This window comes from Drosophila grimshawi, unplaced genomic scaffold, assembly GCF_018153295.1.
Source record: "Drosophila grimshawi isolate 15287-2541.00 unplaced genomic scaffold, ASM1815329v1 contig_848, whole genome shotgun sequence".
In the NCBI taxonomy this organism is placed as follows: domain Eukaryota; kingdom Metazoa; phylum Arthropoda; class Insecta; order Diptera; family Drosophilidae; genus Drosophila; species Drosophila grimshawi.
Window position 1 is genome coordinate 13161620 of NW_025063692.1, and position 27202 is coordinate 13188821.

At 38.5% G+C, this 27202-nt stretch overlaps 6 protein-coding genes across 7 annotated transcripts; 4 read left to right on the forward strand and 2 right to left on the reverse strand.

Moving 5' to 3' along the window:
* The first annotated feature begins 3874 nt into the window (after positions 1 to 3874).
* LOC6565816 (nucleoside diphosphate-linked moiety X motif 8) lies at positions 3875 to 5003 on the forward strand. 2 transcript variants are annotated; one of them, XM_001992657.2, is made up of 2 exons: positions 3875 to 4237; positions 4297 to 5003. In XM_001992657.2, exons 1-2 carry the CDS (start codon positions 3942 to 3944, stop codon positions 4841 to 4843), a joined length of 843 nt encoding a protein of 280 aa, XP_001992693.2. In that variant the 5' UTR covers positions 3875 to 3941; the 3' UTR covers positions 4844 to 5003. The 2 variants fall into 2 exon arrangements, with proteins under 2 accessions (XP_001992693.2, XP_032594616.1); XM_032738725.1 differs by having other exon boundaries at positions 3877 to 4237; positions 4289 to 5003.
* A 1518-nt stretch (positions 5004 to 6521) lies between these two features.
* Positions 6522 to 7543, forward strand: LOC6565817. Its single transcript, XM_001992658.2, has 2 exons — positions 6522 to 6663; positions 6721 to 7543. Exon 2 carries the CDS (start codon positions 6754 to 6756, stop codon positions 7303 to 7305), a length of 552 nt encoding a protein of 183 aa, XP_001992694.1. The 5' UTR covers positions 6522 to 6663; positions 6721 to 6753; the 3' UTR covers positions 7306 to 7543.
* Positions 7544 to 10127: 2584 nt separating this feature from the next.
* Positions 10128 to 12306, reverse strand: LOC6565580 (protein yippee-like). Its single transcript, XM_032738924.2, has 2 exons — positions 11912 to 12306; positions 10128 to 11327 (listed from the first exon to the last, which is right to left on the reverse strand). Exon 2 carries the CDS (start codon positions 11052 to 11054, stop codon positions 10710 to 10712), a length of 345 nt encoding a protein of 114 aa, XP_032594815.1. The 5' UTR covers positions 11055 to 11327; positions 11912 to 12306; the 3' UTR covers positions 10128 to 10709.
* A 5547-nt stretch (positions 12307 to 17853) lies between these two features.
* Positions 17854 to 21717, forward strand: LOC6565581 (kelch domain-containing protein 3). Its single transcript, XM_032738925.1, has 2 exons — positions 17854 to 18080; positions 19416 to 21717. Exon 2 carries the CDS (start codon positions 19447 to 19449, stop codon positions 20773 to 20775), a length of 1329 nt encoding a protein of 442 aa, XP_032594816.1. The 5' UTR covers positions 17854 to 18080; positions 19416 to 19446; the 3' UTR covers positions 20776 to 21717.
* Positions 21718 to 22164: 447 nt separating this feature from the next.
* LOC6565582 (INO80 complex subunit C) lies at positions 22165 to 22794 on the reverse strand. Its single transcript, XM_001992661.2, has 2 exons — positions 22571 to 22794; positions 22165 to 22457 (listed from the first exon to the last, which is right to left on the reverse strand). The coding sequence occupies exons 1-2, from the start codon at positions 22713 to 22715 to the stop codon at positions 22258 to 22260; spliced, it is 345 nt and encodes a 114-aa protein (XP_001992697.1). The 5' UTR covers positions 22716 to 22794; the 3' UTR covers positions 22165 to 22257.
* A 224-nt stretch (positions 22795 to 23018) lies between these two features.
* Positions 23019 to 26289, forward strand: LOC6565583 (mannosyl-oligosaccharide glucosidase GCS1). Its single transcript, XM_001992662.2, has 2 exons — positions 23019 to 24850; positions 24923 to 26289. The coding sequence occupies exons 1-2, from the start codon at positions 23182 to 23184 to the stop codon at positions 25840 to 25842; spliced, it is 2589 nt and encodes an 862-aa protein (XP_001992698.1). The 5' UTR covers positions 23019 to 23181; the 3' UTR covers positions 25843 to 26289.
* Positions 26290 to 27202: the final 913 nt, after the last annotated feature.

Here is a 27202-nt window from a genome sequence, read left to right on the forward strand (position 1 = left end):
ACAATTATTATTATAAATATATATATATATTAATCTTTTCATTTTTTTTTTTTTTTATCAAGCTGAAATTAGGCTGAAAAAGAAATACGATGATTTCAAGAATAAATGAATTACGCTATTAAATAATTTTTAAGATTTCAAAACACTATTTCTGTTTTGTCGAATTTGCGTTTGTTAAAATTAAAATGCCGAGTGCAACAGCTAAATTATAACTTGAATCATATTTTATTTTTCGTTTCGATCACACAATTACACAAAACATGAAGAATTACTACTTACAACAAATGTAGTTTGTATAAGAAATCGTAATGCAATTAGTTTGTAGCAAAAGTTTATTATCTGTGGAGTTATATTTTTGTCTTAATCAACTTTATGAAATGAACATAATTGCAATTATCATTATTTTATTTCAATAAATACTTAGTTAATGGTTTAGTTCAACAAGCCGACTTTTATTTTTCATTTCATTTCAGTATTTTTTTTTTTCATTTTTCATTTGAATTTCCGCTAAACATAATTTAGCGATCGGCTATGTTAACTGTATGTTAACAGTATGTTAACTTGCTGTCGCAAATTCGCTCGCTGTTTGCATCATGTGCGAAAACAATACGAAAACAACAACAAAAACAACAAAAATACCAAACAATTTTCATATTATTAATTCGACTTTGTTAGTAATTATGTGCCAATTGCAAAAGTAATATTGTGTATATATGGGGAACCATATATATAATATATATATGTATATATAAATATGAATTGCAGAATACACACACACACACACACACACTCACACTAAGAAAAACTGGAATCAATCAAACAGTTTTACTAGCAAAATATAACTAGGCATGTCTATATATGATAAATGTATATTGTATTGTCCAAAATATATATTTATGAACTTAGTAACTCAAAATCATGTGCAATTTATACAAATGCTAAGGCATTATTTATGTTCTTTCATTTGACGACATAAATTAATTTAATATGTACAACTAAGTTTTAGGTGGATAAGCATAATACAAATAATCAGTAACAAATTTTCAAAGTTTAGTAAAGTGGCAGGCAGGCAGGCAGGCCAGGTAAACGACAATTAGGTATGAGAATATGTATGAGTGACTTGGCTAAGCTTGTTGCATGGCACAGATGCATAGTTTGTGGGACTGGATAGAAGAATATGGCTGGAATTAAGTAGTATGGCTAAGGTTAGGGGCTAGGACATGGACATGGTATTGGGATGATTGGTACTTCGTTAAATGGAATGGTTTTGTATTGTGAGGCAGCAAGAACTCGGTTGGACAATTTCAGCATATCTGCGTGAATTTCTAACAAAGTACAAAAAAAAAAACAAACAAACGATGAGATTTATTATATACTATATAGTTCAAATATTTACACACCAATCACAATTTCTCAATTTTTGCAGAAAAAAAAAACTCAAAAATAAAAACGCAAGACATATGAGCAACATTTGCTGAAAACAAAATAAGAATTAAACCAAATTAACTTAGATTAAATTTTCTGCATTGGTTATTAATAGTTGAAATTTATTGAACACAAAAAAAAAACGATTATTTTTTGAATTGAGATCTTAAGATTTTCGTTGAAGTTAAGTTAAGTTGAAACATGTCATAAGTATATACAAAGTAAACCAATGTCAAACTAAATTATTAGCTCAATTCTAGTATGTCGTGAACAAGCAACTTGGCCAAGCTTTCGCGAAATGAATGAGAAAAAAATACACTTTTTTTTCAGTCTACCCACAACAATTTTGCAATCGTGCAAAATCGAAAATATGACGTTTAGCCCAAGAACAAAAAAAAAAAAAAAAGGAAACCGAAAACCAAAAAAAAATACAATTCAATAATGTTTAATGCATTATATCGGTTCTAGTTTTAAGTGGGGGTTCCCCTTCAATAGGGGAACCCAGCAAAATGTTATTATGCAAACTTAATATACATATGTATGTATATAACAAGTGCACATGTTCTATATTAAACAAGCTGGCAATGATGCGTGTGTATCGTTCAATGCAGCAATTGGCTGCGATAAGAGAGATGATATATATATGAAGAAATATTTTGTTAGTGTAAGCTTATTCAAATAAGAAGTAGCTAAAGAACAATAATGTCGATTCTTTGCAAGCTCGCACTTAAACTCGCTGCAGACTCGAATGCAATACAAAAATACACAATGCGAACAAAAATCGATGTATTGATGATCACATCACTGTCCATATGGACTGTATCTGTATCTGTATCTGTATCTTGCATATGCACATCATGTGCTCAATTCCATTTCGCTCCAATTTACGTAGCACACTATTTTAAGCGATCTGACTGATCCGATTTGTAAATCAGCACTCTCTTAAACTAATGCTGAAATCCAAATCATATGCTATAATTTAGCCAAATTGATTTATAGATGGAATTGTGTACATAATGAAATACGATGATTGCGCCTAACCCACTTATTATCTTTGCTGGCCACAGGGTGCTTACATTTGCACACATTTCTCATGCACACACACACACACACACATACTGACATATATACACCGTCTCTCTGCATGTGTGTGTGAGTTGTACACCATACATACCAAACCAATTAGCTGCATCATTTAACGAATATTTAAGTAAAGATTGGCAAAATAATGTCACGAACATTTCATTTTAATTGTTGTGTGTATTAAAAAAAACATAAAAAAATAATATAAAATAAATAAATGACGAATACACGACGAGCATTGCAAGAAAAGCTAATTCAATTGATTGCATGTAAAAGCTTCTTATGTAGAATGGCAAATAGCATAGACAAAAAGTAAATTATGCAAAAGTAAAAGTATTCATCAATAAATATGTATTAATTTGAAACACATTTGGGACGAGTTCTTTGTGTGGGTGGGGGGTGCGTGGTTCAACCATAAGAAATTTGGAAACTGGCTAAGAAAAAACTACGATTACCATTAGTGGTAATCTATTTTCTATATTCTATAAAACTGTGCCCGATATAAGTTTCTGGAGGCTACGTGGGTTGGCGTGATCCACAAATATATTGGTCGATCTTTAAGAAAAGCCAACCTTCATAAATAAATCGATTTACTTTTCGGGATTTATGAATGTGTTGTCGGATTCCCAGTCCTCCAGAGGGTGTGACCTCCAATTTAAACTCTTTGACGAGTATTCATTCACCAAGCCTTAACAAAAATTTCGCTTATGCGAATGTTGATAATTTTGTTTTAAAATTTTAGGAGATTGATGATGAGACTGATTAGGAAAACTTTACAGCCTGCAGCAAAAACTGAGGAATAACGAAACCGACAGCAGACAGATCGACTCGGCTAGTGATGTTGATCAAGAATATATATAGACTTTATGGGTCCGAATGTGTCCTCTTCACGAGAAAACGCTCTAAAAAGTTGATTTACCCATTGTATATAACTGCGTATACAACAGTTGACGTCTTGTCCTTTTATCGGACAAGTCTGTCCCTTTTTAGTTTGGGAATACAAATCAACAAATAGACCATATCCGGATATCTATCCTATTTTCAAAAATTTCATAAAATTATTTTCAAAAAATATGGTTTTGTATTGGCAATGCATATGTGCTAAAATGAATACTGTTAATCGGTTTCACCGATTCCAATAGAGCCTTATAGGCAGACAAATATTATATGGCTAAAATGACACACATATTGACGAATTGAATTTTAATAATTCATTGCAATAATTTTTAAATTTATTTTTCTATACTTTTTATATTTCTCGATAATTGGCAACTCTGTTGAATACATCGCACGAACATCGATACAAATATCGATACATTTATATAACTGCTAGCTTCCCACGCGATAGTAAAAACAGCTGATCTTCGGAAAATAACAGTTCAAGGTTCAACACATATTCGAACTGTTTGCTCGAGTTATTAATAACTTCAAATATGACTTTCACCAAAATATGTTTGAGAAGAGAGCGTATACTTTGGTCACCAATTTGCCGTATGCAGCAGCTGATGTGCCGACAAAGCAGAGACAGACACAGCAGTGCCGCTGTAACAGATTCCACTGTTTTGACAGAGGATGATTTCTCTTTGCTGCTGACAGAAGAGCAACGTCAGCGCTGCATGGAGCAACTACGAAATGTGCCCGCCTTTCCGCGTCCCAAATCCCTGACTCCTAACAGGAACGAAAAGAACTCAGCCGCCGTGCTGATAGCGCTATGCCTGGAGCAACATAGGTAAGTAGAACGAGAGCCCTTTAAAAGCCGCAAATAATTTGAATTATCAAGTTCAACAGCAATGAAATTTCGTTGCTGTACACACGACGATCCCGCCACTTGCGTAGCCACAGTTTGCAAATATCATTTCCGGGCGGTAAGCGAGATGAAAGTGACGCCAGCTTTGAGGAATGCGCACTGCGGGAAACGGAGGAAGAAATTGGTCTGCCACGAGAACGCATTCAAATTTGGGGCGAGGCCAGTGCGCTTCATTTGCCACGCACCGCCAGCATTGTGCCTGTTGTGGGCTTAGTGCCCGATTTTCATGTCACCCAACTAAAACTGAACTTGGATGAGGTGGAGGAGGCCTTCAGTATACCGCTCAACACCCTAATAAGGCCAACAGTTGCCCGCCACACCCAATTCCGCAGTGGCTACAGCGGACCTACCTTTGTGGTAGATCAGCTCCGTATCTGGGGCATAACCGGCTATTTAACATACTGGTTTCTGCGTTGCCTGCTGCCCGGTACCCTGATGCCCGACACTCTGAAAACGAAAATGAATTTCATACGTCCATATAGGCTGCCCCCACCAGCAGCGCATCATCACAAATCAACTAACCATTGACCAGTCAAATCTGACTGCATCATACCATATGTGTGCCTTCATAACTGCAGAAATACTCGGGTTAAACCTGATATTAATTTTGTTATATATATATGTACATAAAAGTTACAATTGATGCAGAAATGCAGAGGTTACGATAATAAAATATTTGTTGACCATATTTTTAGTTCATCTTTTTGTCACTTGAAATTCAAATTCAATTCAAACTCCAACATCCTGTATTTGATATATTAATCCACAATTGCTTATCAAGGTCGTACATACAACTAGTCACAAAGACATAAAACATTTCTTTAGTTAAGATACTTTCCACATAATACTACATTGGCGATTGGTTTGCTTATACATTTGATTTCATTGTTTTATTACTTTCACTTTCAGTTTATATTGTAAATATAATTTATTGTTATTATATTTTGCATATAGATTGATATCTAAAGTTTCCTTAAAATTTAAAATTTTATTTAATTACACTACATTTTATTTAATTTATTAATGTGTACAGTATTTTTAATTCAGTTATTTTCTTTTGTTAATTATTATCTTATTTAATAAGATTAATGCTCTCAAGTTTGTCAAATTTTATATACTGTTTCCTTTGCTTGTAAATAATTAACATTACAAACATATTCGGGTTGATTAGGTTCGATTTAAGTTTTGGATTTTTTTCTAATCTGAAATTTCTGTGACATTTAATGACAAGTAAATAAAAACTAGGCTGTCAAATCAAAATGAGAAAATTAAATGACAATTCTACAAATTAGACATACATATATAATTACAATAGAGTTGTAGGATTTAACTTAGTGTATGCAAAATATAATCCACAGAGAAAAATATGTGATTGATTTTGTGATATGTAGAATCGTTTGAAAAGAATTCTGTGTTGCATTCCATTATTATGTATGTAACAAGTTGTTACTGTGGGATTACAGTGCTGTTGGGTGGCAGCGCTGGTTAACAGGTCCAACAGCAGCATAAACCTGAGTCGTATAAGAAGAGTCGTAGAAGAACGCGCGCAGAGCGCGAGACGAGTTCGTGAGGCGCAGCGTTAAGATCGTCAATAAGAAGTCGTCAAAGTCCCGAGATGGTCGCAAATGTTGTAAAGTTGTAAATAAGTCGTTGTTTTATAAAGTCGAACATAACGCTGTAAATTAAATACTCATACTTCACTGTAATATATTTATAACTATTATATTAATAATAAACAGGACATAATCAGTCCTACATGTACATATATAAAACTATATGTTTTACTCAATTTAAGCACAAAAAAACGAATATTTTTACAATTTCCACTTTTGGTACCAATGGTAGATTTATATATGGATATATATTTGAAATCTACATTCATGGAAAAATGTTTATTAAAAAAATAGTACGCATTTTCTAAACTTCTTTTAGTTTTGACTTTAATTCAGTTGATCATTGGGTCTTTTGGCTTTCTTGCCGCTCTTTCAAAAATGTTTGGCTTGTGTACAAATACGGTTTTCATTCTTATTGGTTTAGTTTCTGGCATTTTTTATTTTGTTCGTCGACACTTGCCGACTTTGTTGACGGGCCTTTGCCTCTGCCCTTCATCGCCAACCTTGATTCAATACACAAACGCATGCTGTGTGCGAGAGCCGACAACCCTGGCTAGCTGTCCGAATAAAATATAAAAAACGACAGTCAGTAAGAATTATATGCCTGCATCTAAAACACAGGCATAAATTCGAAACAAACAAAAAGAAACCAAAATACGAAAAAAAAAAAGATTCAGCAAATTGCTAACAAATTGTGGGACGACGTCGACGACGAGGACGACGACCTAGATTCAGGTAAACCAACAGCCCAACATTTTCCCATTCCCATTTTCAAAAACACAACAATCACAGCCAACAGACAAAGCCACCCACTTCTACGGCAGGATGAACTTGTTACGTTTCGCCGGCGTGCGTCTGCCGGGTGCGGGAAGAGGGACTGATCGGGTCTCGACTATATCGCGCCGCTTTACCCATCACGACGCCACTCGAGCCATGGGCGGCGGACGTGAGTTGGTTGGTTATGGCATCAATGGCACGCCCTGTTATATTGATTGTGCCGACTTTCCATTTCCGGCAATTCGCTATCGCGTGGTGGACTCTGCGATCTGTGCACTGCGCGAAAAAGAGCTGGGCGATTGGAAGAAGCTAACGCTGCCAGATAAGAAGTTGCTATATCGTCACAGTTTCTGTCAGACATATGCCGAGTTTCAGCATTTCACGCCCGAGTGGAAGCTGGCCGTTGGCATCGGTCTGTGGTCGACGGCGATTGCAATTCTCATCGCTTTGATAATCAATTCGGCCGGATATGATGAATATCCGGAGACGTTCCAAGAGGAGCGCCGCCAGGCGCAACTACGTCGCATTATACACCTGCAAATCGAGCCAATTACTGGACTCTCCTCCAAATGGGATTACTCACAGAACAAGTGGAAGTAAGCCATCCACCTGCTAATACAACGAATTGAATTGAATGGAATGCTCTTGCACAGTAACATTATCCAGATATAGATATATGTATAGATATAGATATATATATAGATATTTATACACCTACAACACTTACACCAGCATGTTGAGCTCTGCGCTCATTTGACACCAATTTACTCGGACATTTGTCTTAGATTAAATTTCATGGCAATTTCATTGCGAGCATTAAATATTAAATTTAAATGTACTTCATTAATCATTCAGAATATATGTACATTGAGTCCTGAGTGACTAGTTTGCCAAGACAGACAGACGGACAGTCGGAAATTTTGGCTTGAAACTCATGCACCCCATGCAAATACTATTTAGAGAAAACTGAACCAATTATATGCCAAATATACGTCATCTGTATATAAATATATGCAGATCATATTTGTTCACATTGTTCAGTTTCCTTGCGTTCAATGTATATATCAAAACGGATCTATCTTGATGAGATCATCACACATCAAGATATACACATTGAGGTGGCTCAATTTATGTATGTTATACATAAATATCCATCATATCAACTAAAATCAGCTACAATGAATTATTGTTTGTTGTTGTTGTTCTTGTTGTGTATGTATAATCTCTTATGTATGTTTTACATCAATATATTTTGCAAGTTGCCATATCACGTTTAGCATGTAAATAAATAAACACATCGTGTGAGTTTCTGTTAAGTTGCAAGTTCAATTAATCTTTTGAACTTCGTAGATGTAATATTGAATAATTCTTATAAGTACAATAGAATAATGTATGCATTATTATGTTCTTTGAACTTGAACTTGTGGCTGAAGGTGTTTTTGTTTTTTGGGTTGATTGATTCCATCTAGTGACTAACATGTGACTATTTGCAGAAAGAGTTGTCAAAATCGCTGTTTGAAAATATTACAAAATCGCATTTAGCTCGTAGCTTTAATTAATAACGAATTCAATTTGGGTTCTCTGATCAGCTTAGCTTTTAGCATTGGAAGGGAATAAATATGAATGTTTAATAATGTAGCACATCTCCATTAAAAGCTTTGGTTCAGGTTATACTTTTTTAAATACATAATTATTGTTCATATTCGCAAACGCATTCAAAAATGTAGCTAATTTGTTTTTGTTTTCAATTAATAATAATAAACACCTTATTGTAAATTGTTATCATTTGTGATTTTCTGGGAAGTTTCTATGTTAACTGAAATCAAACTAATTGTTTCTTATATAGAATATAGTTTTCTATTTTTAATTAATATCGATGAGTGTTTATTTTGTTGAAATGAAATTTAGTTTTTGTTGTTAATTTTTTATTTATTTTGTTTTTCATTTTATTTTGTTGACGATAAACATTAAGTAATGCAACCAGCACAGTAATTTAAATAAAAACTAATTGTTGATTTTGTTTTTTTGAGGCAAATTTGTTGAAGAGATTTTCATTTATTGTTTGATTTTGTTTATCATCGCTTCAATGCAATGCGATAACGTTATTCGTTTGTTTTTAATGCTACCACAAAATATACTTTTATATATATATATAGCATATTTATATATACATATATATATACATACATATGTATATATATATATATATATATATACATATAGTTATGACTACTTAGAGAACATCATTAACTCGAATAGTTCTTGGCAGTTATTTTGCATATTTTCGTTTATGTACTCGTTATTTTAAAAAATTTCCTCTGCTCCTCGAGCATTTCTTTGATTTAAGATTGTTTTTGTGTTTGTTTGCTCTCATGTTTGTTTCAATTATATATTCAATATACGATTATTTTTTAGCGACAACATTTATACGCAAATTGCGAGTGTATTTTATATTATTTCTTTCGTTCACAAATATTAATATAAATTTGCTTTGCATTTTTCATGAATTTGTTCATGCCCCTACCACCCCATCTATAATCTGCTCTGCTCGCGGCACCCTAATATTACAGGAGAACATATATAGTTTTAAACTAATTAATACAAAACTTAGATTTAAACCGTTATAAGTTGATGTGGCGCCACCTAGCGTTTGTTCTTTCTACTCTTCACGTTGCTTGCATTTTATTTTAATGTTGCTTCTTATTATTTATTTAATTATTTTTTTTAATTTATTGGCATTCACAATTTGCTGTTTCTGTTTAATTTTTTTTAATGCTTGCTGCAATGGTTATTAAGTTGCTATTGTATATTTGAATTCTTTTCTTGTTTTGTTTTTTTTTTTTGCATTTCCTTGCGCTTTTTGTTTTTGCTTTGTGTTTTTTTTTTCAAATACATAGCTTATGCAGTTTATCAAGCTAAATTGCATTAAATAATTATTTTTTAAATATTTTATTAAATAACTAGTACATTGAAAATTTGTGTTTGTGTGTGTGTACATGTGTGTGTGTGTGTGTGTGTTTTTGTATGTATATGAAAGTGTTCATTTTAATTTGCATGCTGTTGTTTGTCGCATTTTCTTTTTGAAAACATTTTTCTCGTTTATTGGCAGTGCACGTTTTTTTTTTGTGTTGGTTGGCAACAAAAAAGAAAAATGTTGCACAAAAAACTCAAAACTGCAAAACAGTCGAATTGAGACAACAATGAGAGTAATGCATTTAAACATGCACGCGTACAATATGTAAGTAAGTAAGTAGTATATATATATATATAATATATATATATATATACAAATAAGTATTTCAAATATATGCCAAGCACTTTCAAGCAGCTAATTTAAATAATTTAATAGACATTTTTAAAAGCCAAACAAAAAATAGAAAAAAAAAGGAAACGAAATCTACAACAATAAAAGTCTATGCGCCTAGGCCAGGATATATATAGATGGCATCAGTTCAAATTGCTGCTGCTGCCAGCGCAGAGATCTCTCCAAGCCCATCAGGAGCTGTATGTGTGTATGTGTGTGTGGGTCTGTGTAGATGTAGATGTAGATGTAATGATGTGCTTGCTGTCTCCATGTGTGTGTCTGTGTGTGTGTGTTTGTTGTGTTCTATAAGATACGACGAGTTATGTACTATATAATAGCATATATATGTTGTGGTACCCTAAAACTCTCGAACTCTCAACTTGACTCCGACTTCGATTCTGATTCTGATTCGACTCGACTCTCTCTCTCTCTCTCTCTGTCTCTTTCTTGCTCGCTCGCTCGCTTGCTCGATCGCTGGCGCTCGCCTGCTGTCTGCTGTGTGTTGCCTTCTCGCTTGCACTCGCTTGCTCCAAAAGCCATTTCTTGCACTTTGCTGCACTCCACGCCAATCAACTGTCAATGTTGTTGCTGCTGCTGCTACTGCTGCTGCTGCTGCTGCTTCCGCTGTTAACTGTTATCCTTGCCAGCCTGCCGCGCCACCACATGCCACTTCTGCTCACGTGCCACACGCCACCATCGTTCAGTCCCATCCATTCTCCTTGATCATGTGCGCCAACTCAATAATAAACTTGCCCTCCTTGTACTTCTGACTGGACTCGTACGCATGCTCATATTTCCAGCCAAGCGGCGTCTTGCAGCACTCGCAATATATATCGGCGACCGCATGCAAGCCGGTGAGCAGGACACGCTCCTCCGTTTGGCCGCAGGCGACATTCACCACCGAATTGAATAGATAGGCCGGCCCCTGGCTGCCCTGGAACGACTTCGAGATGAGCTCGTCGTGTGAGGCGAGATGCGCCCGGCAATGAACACATGAGTAGGTCCGATTTGTGGACGGTAAATAGGCTTGAAAGGTTTTGACCATTGTTCTTGCTTGCTAGTTGTTGTTGTTGCTATGCACAACTCGAACTGTTAATGTTAATGTTAATGTTACTGTTACACTGCAACTGTTAATGTTGCAGTTAATATTCCAGTTGCTGACGTATTGCGGTTTACGTTGGGCGTGTGGTTTGGCTTGGCTTTTTTAGCTGGTTGTTTGAAACTCAACGTCTCTCTCTCTCTCTCTCGGTCCGTATCTCTCTCTCTTTCTCTCTCACTCACAGAGAAGTACACTTCTTACTGGCTGTGAATTGACCCGCTGCAAATATATATAAATATGTATTTAGTTGAGTGACTAAAGCATATTAAATATACAAATATTGAAATATATAAATCCTGTCATTTTTTTCAACAATTTTTGAAGTAAAACTTTTTTTTTGGTCGTCTCTTAAATAAGTCGAAATTATTTTGAAAGTTTGCAGTTCTTGAAAATAAAACCTAACCTAAAAGTCATGCATTGAATGATGAATCAATGATCGGAGCAGTAAATCACATATAGTAAATATACATAGGAAGAAGCGGTCAAATTATGACTTATGGCATCAGCCATATTTCGATTCACCAAGACCTGCGGACGAAGGTCATTAGTTACTATATCATAACTATCTATCTACCAAAAGGAACAATCGATTGGGATTTTATAAAAAATGTATAATGAAATTGAACTCCGGCCAGCAATCCGGGTATGTAATCTACGTGAAAGACACAACTGTAAAGAGTAAATGTAATATGCGGTGTGTTCTAGGTGCTTTCTGATCCTTGGCGTTAAGCTGTTGTTGTCGTCGCCAACTATTAAAAGGTCAACAGACTCGGGTCAAAAACAGTATTTGTCCTTGTACTCACCGGGTGCAAAGAGGACAACCCAACTTCGACTTTGACTTCGATTTCGACTGTGACTCTGACTCCGGTTTCGACTACGGCGCTGTTTTTGCTGCTGGGCGTTAACTGCACGTTACGTTCCTTGCGGCGGACGGCGACGATGACGACAACAACGACGACGACGACGACGCCGCGGCGGCAGAGGCAGCGATTGTGGCTGCTGTCATTGAACGATTATGTCCAGCGACGTCTGCCAAGTGTCGTCGTGGGCCAGAACGGTATCGACCTCAATCTAATTGCTGCGTTGCCGTTCTTGGCTTTTCTGTCTTTCTGTCTGTCTGTCTGCTCTCTGCTCCCTTTTGAATATATACACGAGGAGGAGTATATCAGATTTCCCGCACAAAGATAAAAGACAAAGGCAAATGATTATTAATGCATGTGCAGTGTGTAGTTATATTTTTGTTCTTGTTTTCTCTTTCTTTTGTTGTAGCCAATATAAAATGCGACAGCAACAACAACAACAACAAATAGCAGCAACTGTTATGCAAAAGCCAAAACAAAGGCGAAGCGAGAGCGAAAGAGGGAGAGAGAGAGAGAAAGAGAAAGAGAGCACAATTACATTTGCATTATTGATTTCCATTTGGCAACGCCATACATATTTCAGTCAACCAACAACGAGAACCACATTGCCATGGTCCGCAATAGGCAAGGCAAACAAGGAAAAGGGTAAAACGTGAGCTGGATGAATATGTTGGGTGAGTATTAACCCGACATTACTCTCACTCTCACTCGCTACCAATCAATAATAATAACAAAAATAATAATAATGATGATGATAGTGATGATGATGTGCAGCATTGGCAGCATTATCATTCTTGGCAACTAAATGATTTATGGCATTATCGCTGCGCGTGCGAGCGAGACAGAAGAACAAACACTCCAAAACAGTGTTGACAATTTTAGTTGCTTTTGTGACAATGAAATACAAAACAAAACATTTGTCAACAATTTATTTTTAACTCCCTTTCAATTATTTGTACAAATTGAATATTGGAAATTATTAATGCGATTGAAAAGCTCAGAAATAATTCAAATCGTTATCTAACATTCTCAAATAGATAGAGAACGAAAGTTTCGTATTTAAAAAGAAATTCAATTAATCGGCAACAACACTGAAAGAAGCAAACGTAACTTTTCCAATTAACAGCTGGCTTCCAAAAGCTGATTCATTGGCCATTTCTGTGCTATCGTTAGTAGATAATTGAGGATAGGTTTTGGGTATTCATACAGTTACATATCGATGTATACATATATATGTATATATACGACATATGTTTGTGTGACATATTGTAGCATAAGTGAGAAAATTGAGAGGATGAATATTAACTTCAATTCGCCCATTCAACGAGTAATTGATTCATTGAAACGGATCGTTTTATAGTAATGATTTAACTACAGTGAATGGAGTTGCATTCACACACTCATACACTCAAATTGCTATTCACGTAAATAATACTCGCTTTGTTATCCATAAATGAATTTCTTTAATGACAACTCAAACTGTTTGTAAATAAATCAATTTAAAAGTCTTGAAAGTCCTTGCAATTCGTATATATCATTTGTAAACTGAGTAAATTAATCATTTTTTAATTACAATCATCCTAAGATTCAAAATTTTGCATTTATCCAGTCGAAAAGAAAAAAAAACAACAACAAAATGTAACTCGTCTCTTAAGTGATTTGTGATGACAACTAATTAACTTTGTTAAAGCGAATTAGCACATAAATAACAGGGTCAAATAAAGTTCACACTTTACAACTACTCTGGAAGATGTTATTTTGTATTAGCTGAAAATGCATTGGACAAATATATTGCGAGCTCCTCACAACAAATCTAATTGTTTCAAAATCCAAATGAAAATGTTACATGTGGATTTAAAGACAGAAATTGGATTTTCAAAGCAAAATCGAGATCGAAATCTCAAACGAATCTTCGTTTAAGAAAAAATTGCCGTTAACCCAAACATCATACATCATACATACATACATATTTGATGTACATTACGTTGTTAATAATTAGCGCCCTTGTGGGATTGCCCAGAAATCGACAAACAGACAAACAACATTAGCGTCGTCGTCGTCGTCTGTTCAATCTCCAATGCAAATTGGCTGCTGACGACTGAAACAAAGAAACAGGAGCGTCCGGGTAAGGGAACGCCAATGGGGATGGGGCGAGTGGCAGCGTGAACAAAGAAGCAACAGGGAAATGCACTTGGCCAGGGTTGGCTGCTGCTGCATTTGAGGGACCAGACAACAAAGAGTTGAATCAGTGGAGAGTGGCGAGCCACGGGGCGGGGCGGGGCGGCTTGCTTAAACGTTGCGTCTCAATATTAATTAGCTTGCGAAATTAACAAAACATGTTGACAACTTTTTTGGCGCCAATGCAAATCAAACAACAAAATAATCACTTGGATAATTAGTTAATTAAATAAGCAACACATATAATAATATTAATAATAATAATTAAACACGCACACACACAACACACACACAAACAGAAATCACCAAAAACGAAGAAGAGCAGCAAAAAGAGAGAAAACAACAAAACAAAATAAATTCGCGAGTTCAGTGAACCAACTGTGAATAAGAAAAGGAAGCTGAAAGTTCTTTGGCACCCAAAAGCGTTTACGGTTTTGATTTCTATTAAGTTTAGCGCTGCTGCTGCTGCTGTTATTGTTGTTGTTATTATAGTATATTGGCTGGCTTTTTGCTTTGCCACTTCACTTTTATTTTGCAATCAAAAACCAAAGCGCGCTATGCGAAATGTAACGAGCGACTGACGGGCAGCGTCGTCGTCACTGCTGCTGCTGCTGCGCCGTTGGCAACTGACGGCAGAGGCAGCGACGGCGGCGCCGCAGTTCGGCTCTCGCTGACGTTTTTTTTTAGCAGCGGACAAAGAAGTAACGAAAAGGCAGCAACAGCAGTGTGTGGCATACAGGTGGCAGTGGCGACTGCGCTGCAACAAGCAGCGCCACCAATTGCAAAAATTGTATAAAATAAAACAACACCAACAAGCACGCAAACACACACACACTGTTAAATGCATACGCATATTACATGCAATCAAGAAAGCAAAATCAAGCAGCACTGAGAATGCTGTCAAGTACTAAACACACAGACACACACACACGTGTACTTTATGTACTTCAGGCAATTTACTAGATAATTTACAATCACAATAACAATGCGTATGCCTCTAATGCTGTTTATGTATGTGTGTGTGCGTGTGCAAATGCAATTCAAGGTAAAATGCAAAAATTCAATATGCATTGCGCACCCAATTACCGTTAGAAATGTTAACCCAATATTCTTGTTATTGCTGTTTTTCTTCTTGTCTTGTTGTCCGTTGCTGGCTGTTGTTCTTACTGCTAAGTGTGGGCATATGTATAGCACAGCAGCAACAACAACAAGAAAGCGAACAGGAATAAGAACAAGAACAGCCGCGAGTGAGGTGGCGGTGACAGTGAGAGAGAGCAGTACGCATACAGTGTGAGCAAAAAAAAATCAGTCAGAACAGCCGATCTTTTTTTTATTTTGTTTTATTTTTTTTGCTGACCAACATTTGATTTACAAATCAAGAAATAAATTGTCTTTTGTTAGATTTTCACGAGATCACAGCTCTGATCAACACATATTGTGAGCTCGTAACTCTAGCAACATTTATCTATAGTTTTACCCAATTTATTATATCGGGGAATTATCTAATTGGTAGAAATTTGTAAGCGCAAGAGACAGTTTGCATTAAAAAATGCATACATACAAATACTTTCCCTCTGCACTGTGTGACAAAAGGCAATGTGCTGTGTAACGGTAAGAACGCGTCTCGTTGTCGGTTCTCAGTGCTGCTGTATAATGGCTGCCTGGGCTGCTGTGTGTTGGTTTTCTTGACGGCGAGGTGAGTGGGCCTCTGCTTCTTCCAATGTCTAACCCACCCCCCATCAGCCACGGAATCGGAATCAGCATGTTCTTATTTAATTGACCATACGCATCGCATTTACAGTTATATACAAAAACACGCAATTATGCCCCCTCGCCACAAATTTCTTACTGTTGTTGTTATTCGTCTACCCGCTGCGCCTTAAAAAGTCAATAGAACTTTTACGTCTTTTTTCTAGTTTATTTTTTTTTTTGTCATGCAAACAAAGAGGGAAATCCAATGGGGACAACAATAACAACAAGAAAAGAACCCACACATCACACAGGCACGCACACAGCCACACGCACACCAGCACTTGTTGTTGCTTTTAGTTGGGGTCATTACCGTCAATGGCAACGCTCTGTAAATTACTGTTTATATGTTTACTTGTGTGCGTGTGTGTGTGGTCCAAAGCAGAATCGGCAACAAATAGAATTATGATTAGCAGTTTAAATATGAGCAGTGTTGGTAAAGTCGCAGATAAATAATGCTGCTGCAATGAAGTGATTCAAAATAAACCAGAAAAAAACGACCAACAGCTGATGAAACCAAAATAATATAATCTTATCAGACGGCAAAAGAAAATAACAACACAAAATTATTGCGTTGCGACGCCAGCGTCGCAGTCGACTGTCGAATGCTAGCCAGTCAAGCAGCGGGGCCAGTGGGTGAGGGCGAGCCAGATAGAGAGAGATAGGGAGAAAGCGTAAACAAAAATACAGCGCAGAAACAGCTGTGTGTCTGTTGTGTGGTGGCGTTGCCAACGCACGCGACACACACATGCGCAATACAGCTGCTCTCTGTTGTTGTGTGTGTGTGTATACCAAAAGCACAACAAACAAACAACAAAACCAGAAAGCGAAATTAAATCCTTGCTTGCTCCTCTCTAACGGGCCATAAGATATAGATATATATGTATGTGTGTTGTGCAGTTGAACAGAGAACAGCTGAGAAGCAGAAGCACTAGCGGGGGGCACAGAGAGAAAAAGACCGCGAAAGAGAGAGATCAGATGAATGAACTTTAATGACGCCGTCTCTCACTCGCACTTGCCAATGTTTATCGCGCTTTGGAGTTGCTAAAAGACGCAATTTGTTAAGCAGCAGCAGCAGCGACACACACACACACATACAATCCACAATCTATACACAAATACAAATGCATATACACACATATACGTACATACGGGGACACAAAATACAATAAGTGAAAAAAATCTATGTGGGTTTGGTGTTTTTTTTTGTTTTTTTTTGCATACGCAGCTAACTGCGTTGTTATTGTTGTGTGTGTGTGTGTCTGTGTGAATGTGTGTAAGGAAGAGAGGCTAAGACAAAGCTAAAGTCAATGAAATATATGCATACATATGCATGTATTATGGACGTAAGTAGCGATGTACTTACAAATGTACTTTGCTGATATGTACATGTATTACCTATATATACATATTTATATACATATACATATATTACACACATTTTCTAGCTCTTATGAATAACACAAGGAAAGAAACAAACATTTGCCAAAAACTAATGACAACTTACGATTCTGTTGCAGTTGCTGTTGCAGTTTTCTTATGTGTGTGTTGTTTTTTGTGCGATATACAAATACACCCACACAAACACACACACACACTGGCACACACACACACACACACACACAAGCAAATTGAAGCAACAACGACCCACTACTAAGTAAATGACACTGACAATTGTGGCTCTTCACACCGTTTGTACGCTTCTAATGCAACACATTTGCATTATTAATGTTTCTATCAATTTATTGAACCGAATACAATATTTGTTTGCGTTTGCTCATTTTGCGTTTTTTTTTTTTGCTGTTGGGGTCGCTGATGTGTTTGTGTTTTTGTGGGGAAGTGCAGCAGATTCTCAGTATTTATTTGTTACTTTGGTCACACACACACGGACACCCACGATAAATATATCGATTGACACGTACGTTTCGATAGTATCGATAGGTAGCTATAAATTACCCGACTGAAATTGCTACTACACAAAAAAGAAAAACATACAGAATACGCATTGCAAATACCACGCGCCGTACGGACAAAAACAAACAAGAAAACAAGGAGAAAGAGATACTGGCGCAAGTCAACTGAACTGTGGCAGCAGCAAAAATTTGACTCTATTTCGATTTGTGTGCAACTCCCAAATCAGTTGGCAGCAGGCGGCGCTGTCTCAGTGCAATTGTCTTCGTGTGAGGTAAGCGTAAATAAGTGGGCAAAAACCCCAAGGTCCCCCCTAACCAGATAATAAATATTTACGTATATGTATCTGTATGTGCACACGTATATATCACATATGTACATCTTTTGTACGATATGGCCAAAACACCATTGCACAACACTCTCAAAAAATTACTCAGGAGAAGAAAAGTGAAACGCAAGATAAAAAGGACAGTAAAATATCATCACCTCTCTGTGGAAAGTAATCGCAGTCCTCTTTATCCGCTGCTGCATCTTCTTCTTTTTCTTCGTCTGCAACCATATGTCCGCTACTGCTGCAAGTGCTTCTCAATTCAATATTGACAGTTATATACGTACCTCAGTGTTAAACACAAAAATGAGACCTTTAAAATTGAAAAACTCGTTCCATGAATATCGCTTTGTGTTGCCAAACAAACAGCTGTTTAATACGCTGAGCACAGCAGAGCAATAAGGGCTTAAGCAAAATGCACATAAAACAAAATGTGTTTGACTGAATCAAACGTGGAATGTAACAATGTTGTTGCCAGTATTACCAACACTAGTTGTGGGTGGGGAATTAGATAAAATAAATAAAAATACGCTGCTTAATTATCTATTTTAAATATCCTGAAAAAAGATATATTTAATAAATATGCATTTGCTTCACTTTTTTTATTTTAAAATATATTGTTCATAAATCAAATAATAAGTTTTGACATTTTGTTAACAATATATGCCTTTTTTGTGCATTTTTGTGCACATGACATTCCATTATATTTCCCAATATTTCAACCTTTTTGGACGAGACAGAGAGAGAAAGAGAGGGAGAGAGACAGATACGGATCGCAAAAGGCTGTTTTCTGTTACCATCAACGAAGCGGATATCTTTGGCTAGTATATATATCCCTCTCTCCTATCTATCTCTTTCTCTCTCTCTCTCACACATACTTGCACATTGCATTTATATGTTTTCAATATTCGTTGGGTTTTCCAAATTCAATATTCAAAATTATTCAAAAACTTTTCAAATAGTTTTCATTTAGAACACAGCTGAAAAATATAATAGAAACATGTTAATTATATTAATAAAAATAAAAAGTAAATAAATGAAGGCTTCAATAAATAAATATGTATTTATTTCGTGATATTGGCAAGCAACGATTAAAAAAGAAATTATACAATTATTTGCCAGTTAACACATTAAGGTAAATTGTGTAAAATGACAGCGTTGATTAATTTGAAGCGATCGCAGATATAAACTATTTAAGTTAACTGTTGATAGAATATTGCAATATTATGTTGTTGTTTGAGTTGAATCCGAAATTTAGATTTATTTGTGTACACTTTGCAGCCAGAAAGCTGGAAAAGGAGGAAGGAACAGGATGCTGTGGACAGTACATCTGGATGGTGGACCACAGCGTGTGAATCATGCGGCTGTCGGAGTCGGTGAGTTCATCTATAGCTTTGGCGGCTATTGCACCGGCGACGATTATCGGTTCAACGAACAGATCGATGTGCATGTGCTCAATGTGCACTCGATGCGTTGGACACTGGTGCCACAGCAGTGCGACAACGCTGGCGATCCGCTCAAGTATCCGCAGGTGCCATTTCAGCGCTACGGTCACACAGTCGTCGCCTACAAGGATCGCATCTACATTTGGGGCGGACGCAACGATGAGCATCTGTGCAACGTGCTCTACTGCTTCGATCCAAAGACGGCACACTGGACACGTCCGCCGGTCGGCGGCTGTCTGCCCGGTGCCCGGGATGGTCATTCGGCGTGCGTCATCGGCAATTGCATGTATATCTTTGGTGGATTTGTCGATGAGATCAATGAGTTCAGCAGCGATGTGCACGCCCTCAATCTGGAGACAATGGAGTGGCGCTACGTGCAAACGTTTGGTGTGCCGCCAACTTATCGGGACTTTCATGCGGCCGTCGCCTACGAGGGCGAACGCATGTACATCTTTGGGGGGCGTGGCGATAAGCATAGTCCCTACCACAGCCAGGAGGAGACCTACTGCCATGAGATCGTCTATCTGGACATGAAGACAAAGGTCTGGCATCGTCCATTCACCGCTGGCAAGGTGCCAGTGGGTCGACGCAGTCACAGCATGTTCGTCCATAACAAATTGATCTTTGTGTTTGGCGGCTATAATGGCCTGCTCGATCAGCACTTTAATGATCTGTACACATTCGATCCGCGCACCAAACTCTGGAATCTTGTGCGTGCCAATGGCCAGGCGCCAACGGCGCGGCGCCGCCAATGTGCCATTGTGAAGGGCACTCGAATGTTCCTCTTTGGCGGCACCAGTCCACGTTGCGCCACAGCGCTCACATCTCTCAACGTGTCGCGGGCCAATGAGTCGGCGTTGCCAACGCAACCGTTGCCAGCAGCAGGACCTGGTGGAGGAGGAGCAGCAGCAGCAGCCGCAGGAGCAGGAGCAGGTGGTGGAGGTGCAGGAGGAGGAGCTGCAGCAGCTGCAGCAGCAGCCACATCAGCCGCTGCAGCAGCGGCGGCAATTACAACACTGATTGACTACAGCGATCTGCATGTGCTGGACTTTGAGCCCACGCTGAAGACGCTGGCGACAATGGTGGTGCTGAAGCATCAATTGGACATATCCGGTTTGCCGCGCAGCTTCCATGCCGATCTAAATATGCTGACACAGCCGAACAGTATTACACGGCCCATCAATCAGGCTGGCTAGCATTTATTGTTCTTACTGTTGCTGCCACTGCTGCTGCCGCTGCTGCCACGCCCAAAACTACAACTTAAACTAATTAAGCGAAATGGATAAACAAAACGAAACAAACAAACAAAAAAGAAATGTATGCGAATGGGGCTGATCGATTCCCCCGGTGCCTGGGATCCTCCCCATTCTCATCCTGGCAGCTAATGAAGACAAAAAATCAGAGAAAACGAAATACAAGAAAGAAAGGCACGCCGAAGATTGTATACCCTTGCAGAACGGAGTCCAGCTGCTGATGATGATAAAAAAAACAGGAATATATATCTATATACATATACCGATGTGCTGCAAGGGTTTTTTATTCGGAAACTTAGATTAAAAATAATGCGCTTTTAACACAAATATGCCTGCTGGAAGCGGATTGCACTAGTCCTAGTAGTCGAGCAATTGCATCCTGTCGATCTCTTCCACGAGCGCTCGAATTATTCGAATGACAAGAACAATTTTCACACACACACACACATACATATATACATATACAAACACACACACACACGCACATAAAACGACAACAACAACATTGAAACAAATCTCGTAATTAACAAATGCAGTTTCAGAAACTCGCTTGAACATATATATATATATATTTACAAATACATAATGACCTAGCTCTAGTTTGTAAAATGTTTATACATTATAATCTTAAATAAAATTCGTATATTATTATTATTGAAATTATTCGGCATATAAACTTTGCAACTTTTCTTCATTGCTTGCATTCAAAATGCAAATAATGTTACCGAAAGAAGTCACATTAAAATACGCACATTTAGGATAAATATATATTTATTATATATATCTCGCCAATAAACACAGTTTTTTAAGTTTATTTTCTCAACCAGTGGTTTAATTATAATTTGCTGCCGTCACTTAACTTAAATAATACACATTTATTATGACTTTCTTCTACTGTTTTTATGCTATTTCAAGTAAGCTTTTTATACAATTCCGTGTATATTTACCCTTTATTGGGGAAATTCAAGCTTAACTCCAGGCAAAAGTTACATTTTGCTCCAATTAGCAGTAAAATTCACACAAAAAATGATTTACACATTTTAAAAAATCGATCTTAAGTCAGAAATTGTATTTCATGCGCAAAATAATCGAATATTTATATTATATTTGTTGGGTTTTTAAAACGGCAAAAAGTGATGCACTAGGTTTGGCGGTTAGATTAAGAAAATGTATGTATGTAAGGTGTTGAGCGCGGTATCGATATTTTCTGTTATTAACATTAGTAATCGGAATGTTGTATTGATCTTTTACATATTTTCAACAATATTTAATTACACAAAATGCTTAGAAATGATTCAAATTGAATTATAGTTAAACAAATCAAATTCATCATTCATTTTACAGCATAATTTAATCGTAAACACTAAAATAAACTTATTTTATTATTGTTGACGTGCTGCTTGTTTAGAGCTGGGACTCTTGTTGCTAGCCAACGGCACTTGTGTAGCCTCGCAGGGTTAAGTAGCCATTGATGATGTCCGAGGGCATGTGCTGCATATTGCTATATTCCTCGGCATTGGCGTAGCGCAGCTTCGAGTGCGGATCGACGTAGGGTGCGGGCAGGCCACTGATGTCCGAGTATTTCTTGGCCGGCAGCAGCGAGGGCGGCGCATTCAGCGTGAAGTCTGTGCCAAGTGAAGCAGAAACAGCAAAACGAAAAAAAAAACACAATTATAACAATACATGTTTATTGAACTTGTCCGCGCCCAGGGACAATCTGTCTGTCTGTGTTACTCACATGTGGGTTGATCTGCTGGCAATTTTTGATTGCGCTCCGTGTTGTGAATTTGACGGAGCGGTCGATAGACGCAGTTTCTTGGAAACGCAAAAGGACTCTTAAACGAACGTTTCGGCTTGGGCTGCGACGGCGTCGGTGAATCCATCGTGTAGCTTTCCTCTCCTTTTTTTTTTTTTTGTTTGTAAACAAAAATTTGTGTGTACAGCAAACAGCTGTCATACAACGCACTATCGATAAATCGATTATCGATGCATGCCACGCCACCTGAATATTATAGTTCTTTTTTTTCAGATAGCTCACCATAACTCGAGCTCATAAGCCAATCGAGATGTATGTAACATTTCGGCTAATTGCTGAAATTTTCAACCAATTTTTAAATGTTTCCGTTTTTCATACGACAAACATTTAAAACATTTATAAATGACAAGCCATGCAAATGAACTAGTGTGGAACTAGAGCGGAACTGCACAACTCCAACTGCCAGTCAGTGTTGAAAACGAATAACGTATTGTGTACGTGTACGTGTACGTGTACGTGTGTGTATGTGTGTGTACACAAAGTAAAAAAGGAGTCAAAAATAAAATTGTGTTATAAGTTACAAGCTGGCAAGGATGGCGCGCAATGCAGGCGGCAGCAACAATAATACGCCCAAAACGAATCAAAACGAAACGCCAGCTGCAACTGCAGCAGCAGCAGCCGCAGCAGCAGCAGCAAGTGCAAAAAGCAAGCAGCGCAGCTCGAGCAGCAACAGGAGCAACTTGAATTGGAATCTGTCCTCGAGCCTGATGCTGGACAAGTGGAAGACGCTGGTTGGGTGTGTGTGCCTGGCCATTGCCAGCTACTTTGGCTATCTGGGCTATTTGGAGACACGCGTCAATACGCCCCTGGATAATCAGAAGATGGTGTTGCTGACCGGATTGGATGATCCGGAACGCTATTGGGGCACATATCGGCCGCAAACGTATTTCGGTCTGAAGACTCGTGATCCGCACTCACTGGTCATGGGCTTGATGTGGTATACGCCGAGCAATCTGGGGCCAAATGGCGCCGGCATTCGGCACTGGTGCGAGCAGAGCGACAAACTGGATGGCTACGGTTGGACGCATCATGATGGTCGCAGTTTTGGGGTGCAGGACATACAGGATATGCCATTTGAGGTGAAGACCTCCTTTGTCAAATATAACGGCGATAAACAGTTTGGCGGCGATTGGACCGCCCGCATCTCGGTGCGGAATACGACACGGGCCTGGGATCGCAGTATATCGCTGATCTGGTATGTGGCATTGGATGAGCGCACCAACGGGCACATCAAGTACGTCTCGGACGAGAAGAGCCCGGAGCCGGGCGTCTACGGCGAGAGTCAAGGACTTGGCGAGTTTCAGGTGCGTTTCCATCCGGCAAAGGGAAGGATTCTGCACAAATCGTATTTGAGTACAGTGGCGCCATCGCTGGCCAAGCTCAAGGATACGATCTTTGCGCATTTTCGCGCCTTCACCAGCAAGCAGGGACAACGATTTATTGGTCTACCCGGCGAGATAATCTCCCAGAATGGTTTACCCTCAACGAATCCGGAGCCCAATTTGATTGCCATACAGATTACCGCCGAGGTGGATTTCACGCTGGACATTACGTATCAGTCCACGTCCGGTTTTGCGCTGGGCGAATCCATACCGAAGCCGCCAACGGGACGCGCCTACACCGACTCGCTGCTGGAGAAGATTGGCGCGTTTGAGAAACGTTTTGAGGACACGTTCCAATTGGCCGCCAAGGGTTATGCCGCCGATGAGATACGATTTGCCCGGAATGCCTTCAGCAATATGATTGGTGGCATCGGTTATTTCTATGGGGCGAGTCGGGTGCAGTCGGTGCACACCCAGAATCCGGTGCCATATTGGAAGGCGCCACTGTATACGGCGGTGCCATCGCGTAGCTTCTTTCCACGCGGCTTCCTGTGGGACGAGGGCTTCCATGGTCTATTGATTAGCGCCTGGGACGTGGACATTGAGCTGGACATCATCTGTCATTGGTTCGATCTGCTCAACATCGAGGGTTGGATACCGCGCGAACAAATCCTTGGCGTCGAGGCGCTTGCCAAGGTCCCCGATGAGTTTGTCATTCAGCGCAATAGCAACGCGAATCCGCCAACGTTTTTCCTAACGCTCCGGAAACTGCTTAACCATCACAAGCAACAGTTGGCGCAGAAGGGTCGCTTCGCCACCCTGGAGCGACTCTATCCCCGTCTCCAGGCCTGGTTCACCTGGTACAATACCACACAGCGAGGTAAGTCATTGTCTCTCTTGCATAATCTTCATCTCTCTTTTTCTCTCTTTCTGATACATTGTCAATCCGCAGGTGAGGTGTTGGGCACGTATCTGTGGCGCGGACGCAATGCGAGCACGGTACGTGAACTGAATCCAAAGAGTTTGTCCTCGGGCCTGGACGATTATCCGCGTGCCTCGCATCCGACGCCGCTGGAGCGTCATGTCGATCTGCGTTGCTGGATTGCGCTCGCTGCCAGCGTTATGGCCGAGCTGTCATCGCTGCTCGGCAAGGATGATGTCAAGTATTATGAGACGGCCTCCTATCTGACGGACAATGGGCTGCTCAATCGTTTGCATTTGGATCCGTTTAGCGAACACTATGCGGATTGGGGCCTTCACACAGATGCCGTTGCCCTGAAACAGACACCGCCCCCGCTATCAACACAGCGCACAGCTGGCAAGCGATCGCAATCCTCCTCCACATCATCATCATCTTTGCCGGCGCCGGAGAAACAGCGTTACGTGTTAAAGCAACCGGATTATAAGTTTGTGGACTCCATGTTTGGCTATGTGAGTCTGTTTCCGTTGCTGCTGGAGCAGCTGGAGCATGATTCGCCATATTTGGGTCGCATGCTGCAGGATCTGCGCGATCCGGAGATGCTGTGGACAAACTATGGACTGCGCTCGCTGGCCAAGAACTCACCGATGTACATGAAACGGAATACGGAACACGATCCGCCATATTGGCGTGGTCCCATCTGGATAAATATCAACTATTTGGCCGTTAAGGCGCTGCGCCACTATGGCAAAATCGAGGGTCCCTTTGCGCAAACGGCGCGCCAAATCTATGGTGAGCTGCGCGACAATCTGGTGAAGAACATCTATCGGCAATATAAGCGCACCGGCTACATTTGGGAGCAGTACGATGATAAGACCGGCGAGGGCAAAGGTTGCAGTCCCTTCACCGGCTGGAGCGGTCTGGTCGTCCTCCTCATGGCCGAGCAGTTCTAAACGTCTAAAGATCGTTCACTCCACGATCGCTGAGAGTTCCTCCTGTGATAATCTCACATAAAAACAAAAACAAAAACAAATCAAAGAAATACTTAAAAAAAAATAAAATAAATTATATAAAAAGAAAAGAAACATTCGAGCATATTCCGCATGCACTGCGATTTTTGTTTAGCCCTAGCCAAGTGCTTCTTTCCAAAGATCTAAAATTGTAGTACGCACTATATATAGTTATATATATAGGCTCTATGTATGGGTGTACAAGTAAATGTTCTATGTATCACGAAGGACAAAATCGCTCTGTCTGCTCCTAAAGTAAACTGTACAAAAATGTTAACGATTAATTGACGATTTCTGACAAATTACATAAAATAGCGTTAATAGATGATTTTGATAATTACATAATAAAAACACTGCATGTAAATGTAGACAAACAAAAAGAAACAAAAATAATAATTATAATAATGTTGCACTCATTTGTAGTGTTCTTAAATGTAAACTCTGCAATTAAGGTCAATGGATATATTAATGTTGTGCGTATGGATTTAACACATAGAATATGTTATAGAACACATCAATTTGTAATGTGGCTTCGTAGATCAAGTTAATATCACTTTTACTTCCATCTCTCTCTCTCTCTCTCTTTCTCTCTTTGAATATCGGGTTTCTTTGCGCGTTTATTTGCCTCTGGCAAGCCTTAAAGATTTGCACAATTTAATTTTAATGTGGTTTTAACATAAAAGTGATATTTTTCAAAGAACTTTTAATAATACTAGAACAAAATTGTCGCTGAATGTTCTCCTTATTTATTATTATTATTATTATTTTTTTAAATAATACGATAATCATTATTTCAATCAGAATAGTAAAAGATTCTGTAGGAGGGGCGAATACCAACTGCAATCTTCGATTCAAGAAAAGCATACAGCTTGTTATTGTTTTTATATTGCTGGTTTTTGTTTGTTTTAATTACAAATTAAATTTTAGTTTAGTTGGCTTATAATAAAATTGTCATGTACGAGAAATTTGAAACATAAAATGTTCGTTTCACATTTATACAATAAAGAAAAACAAAAAGAAAGAATAAAAAGGACAAAAAACTAGTTTAATCACGCACACAAACCATTCTCCTATATAAAATTAGAGTTTAAAGCAATTAGATGTTTATGCCTAAATGTGTTTTATGTATGTTTATAAAACTACGATAGAAAAATAAAAAATAATAAAAAAAAATCGAAACGAAATGCAACCATTAAATAAAATGCTACAAATTGAAATGAATTTGTTCGTGTCCACATTGGCTATGGCTTATGGCTAACAAGGCATTCTATATTCGGTATGAATTATCTATTCTAAGTATTTA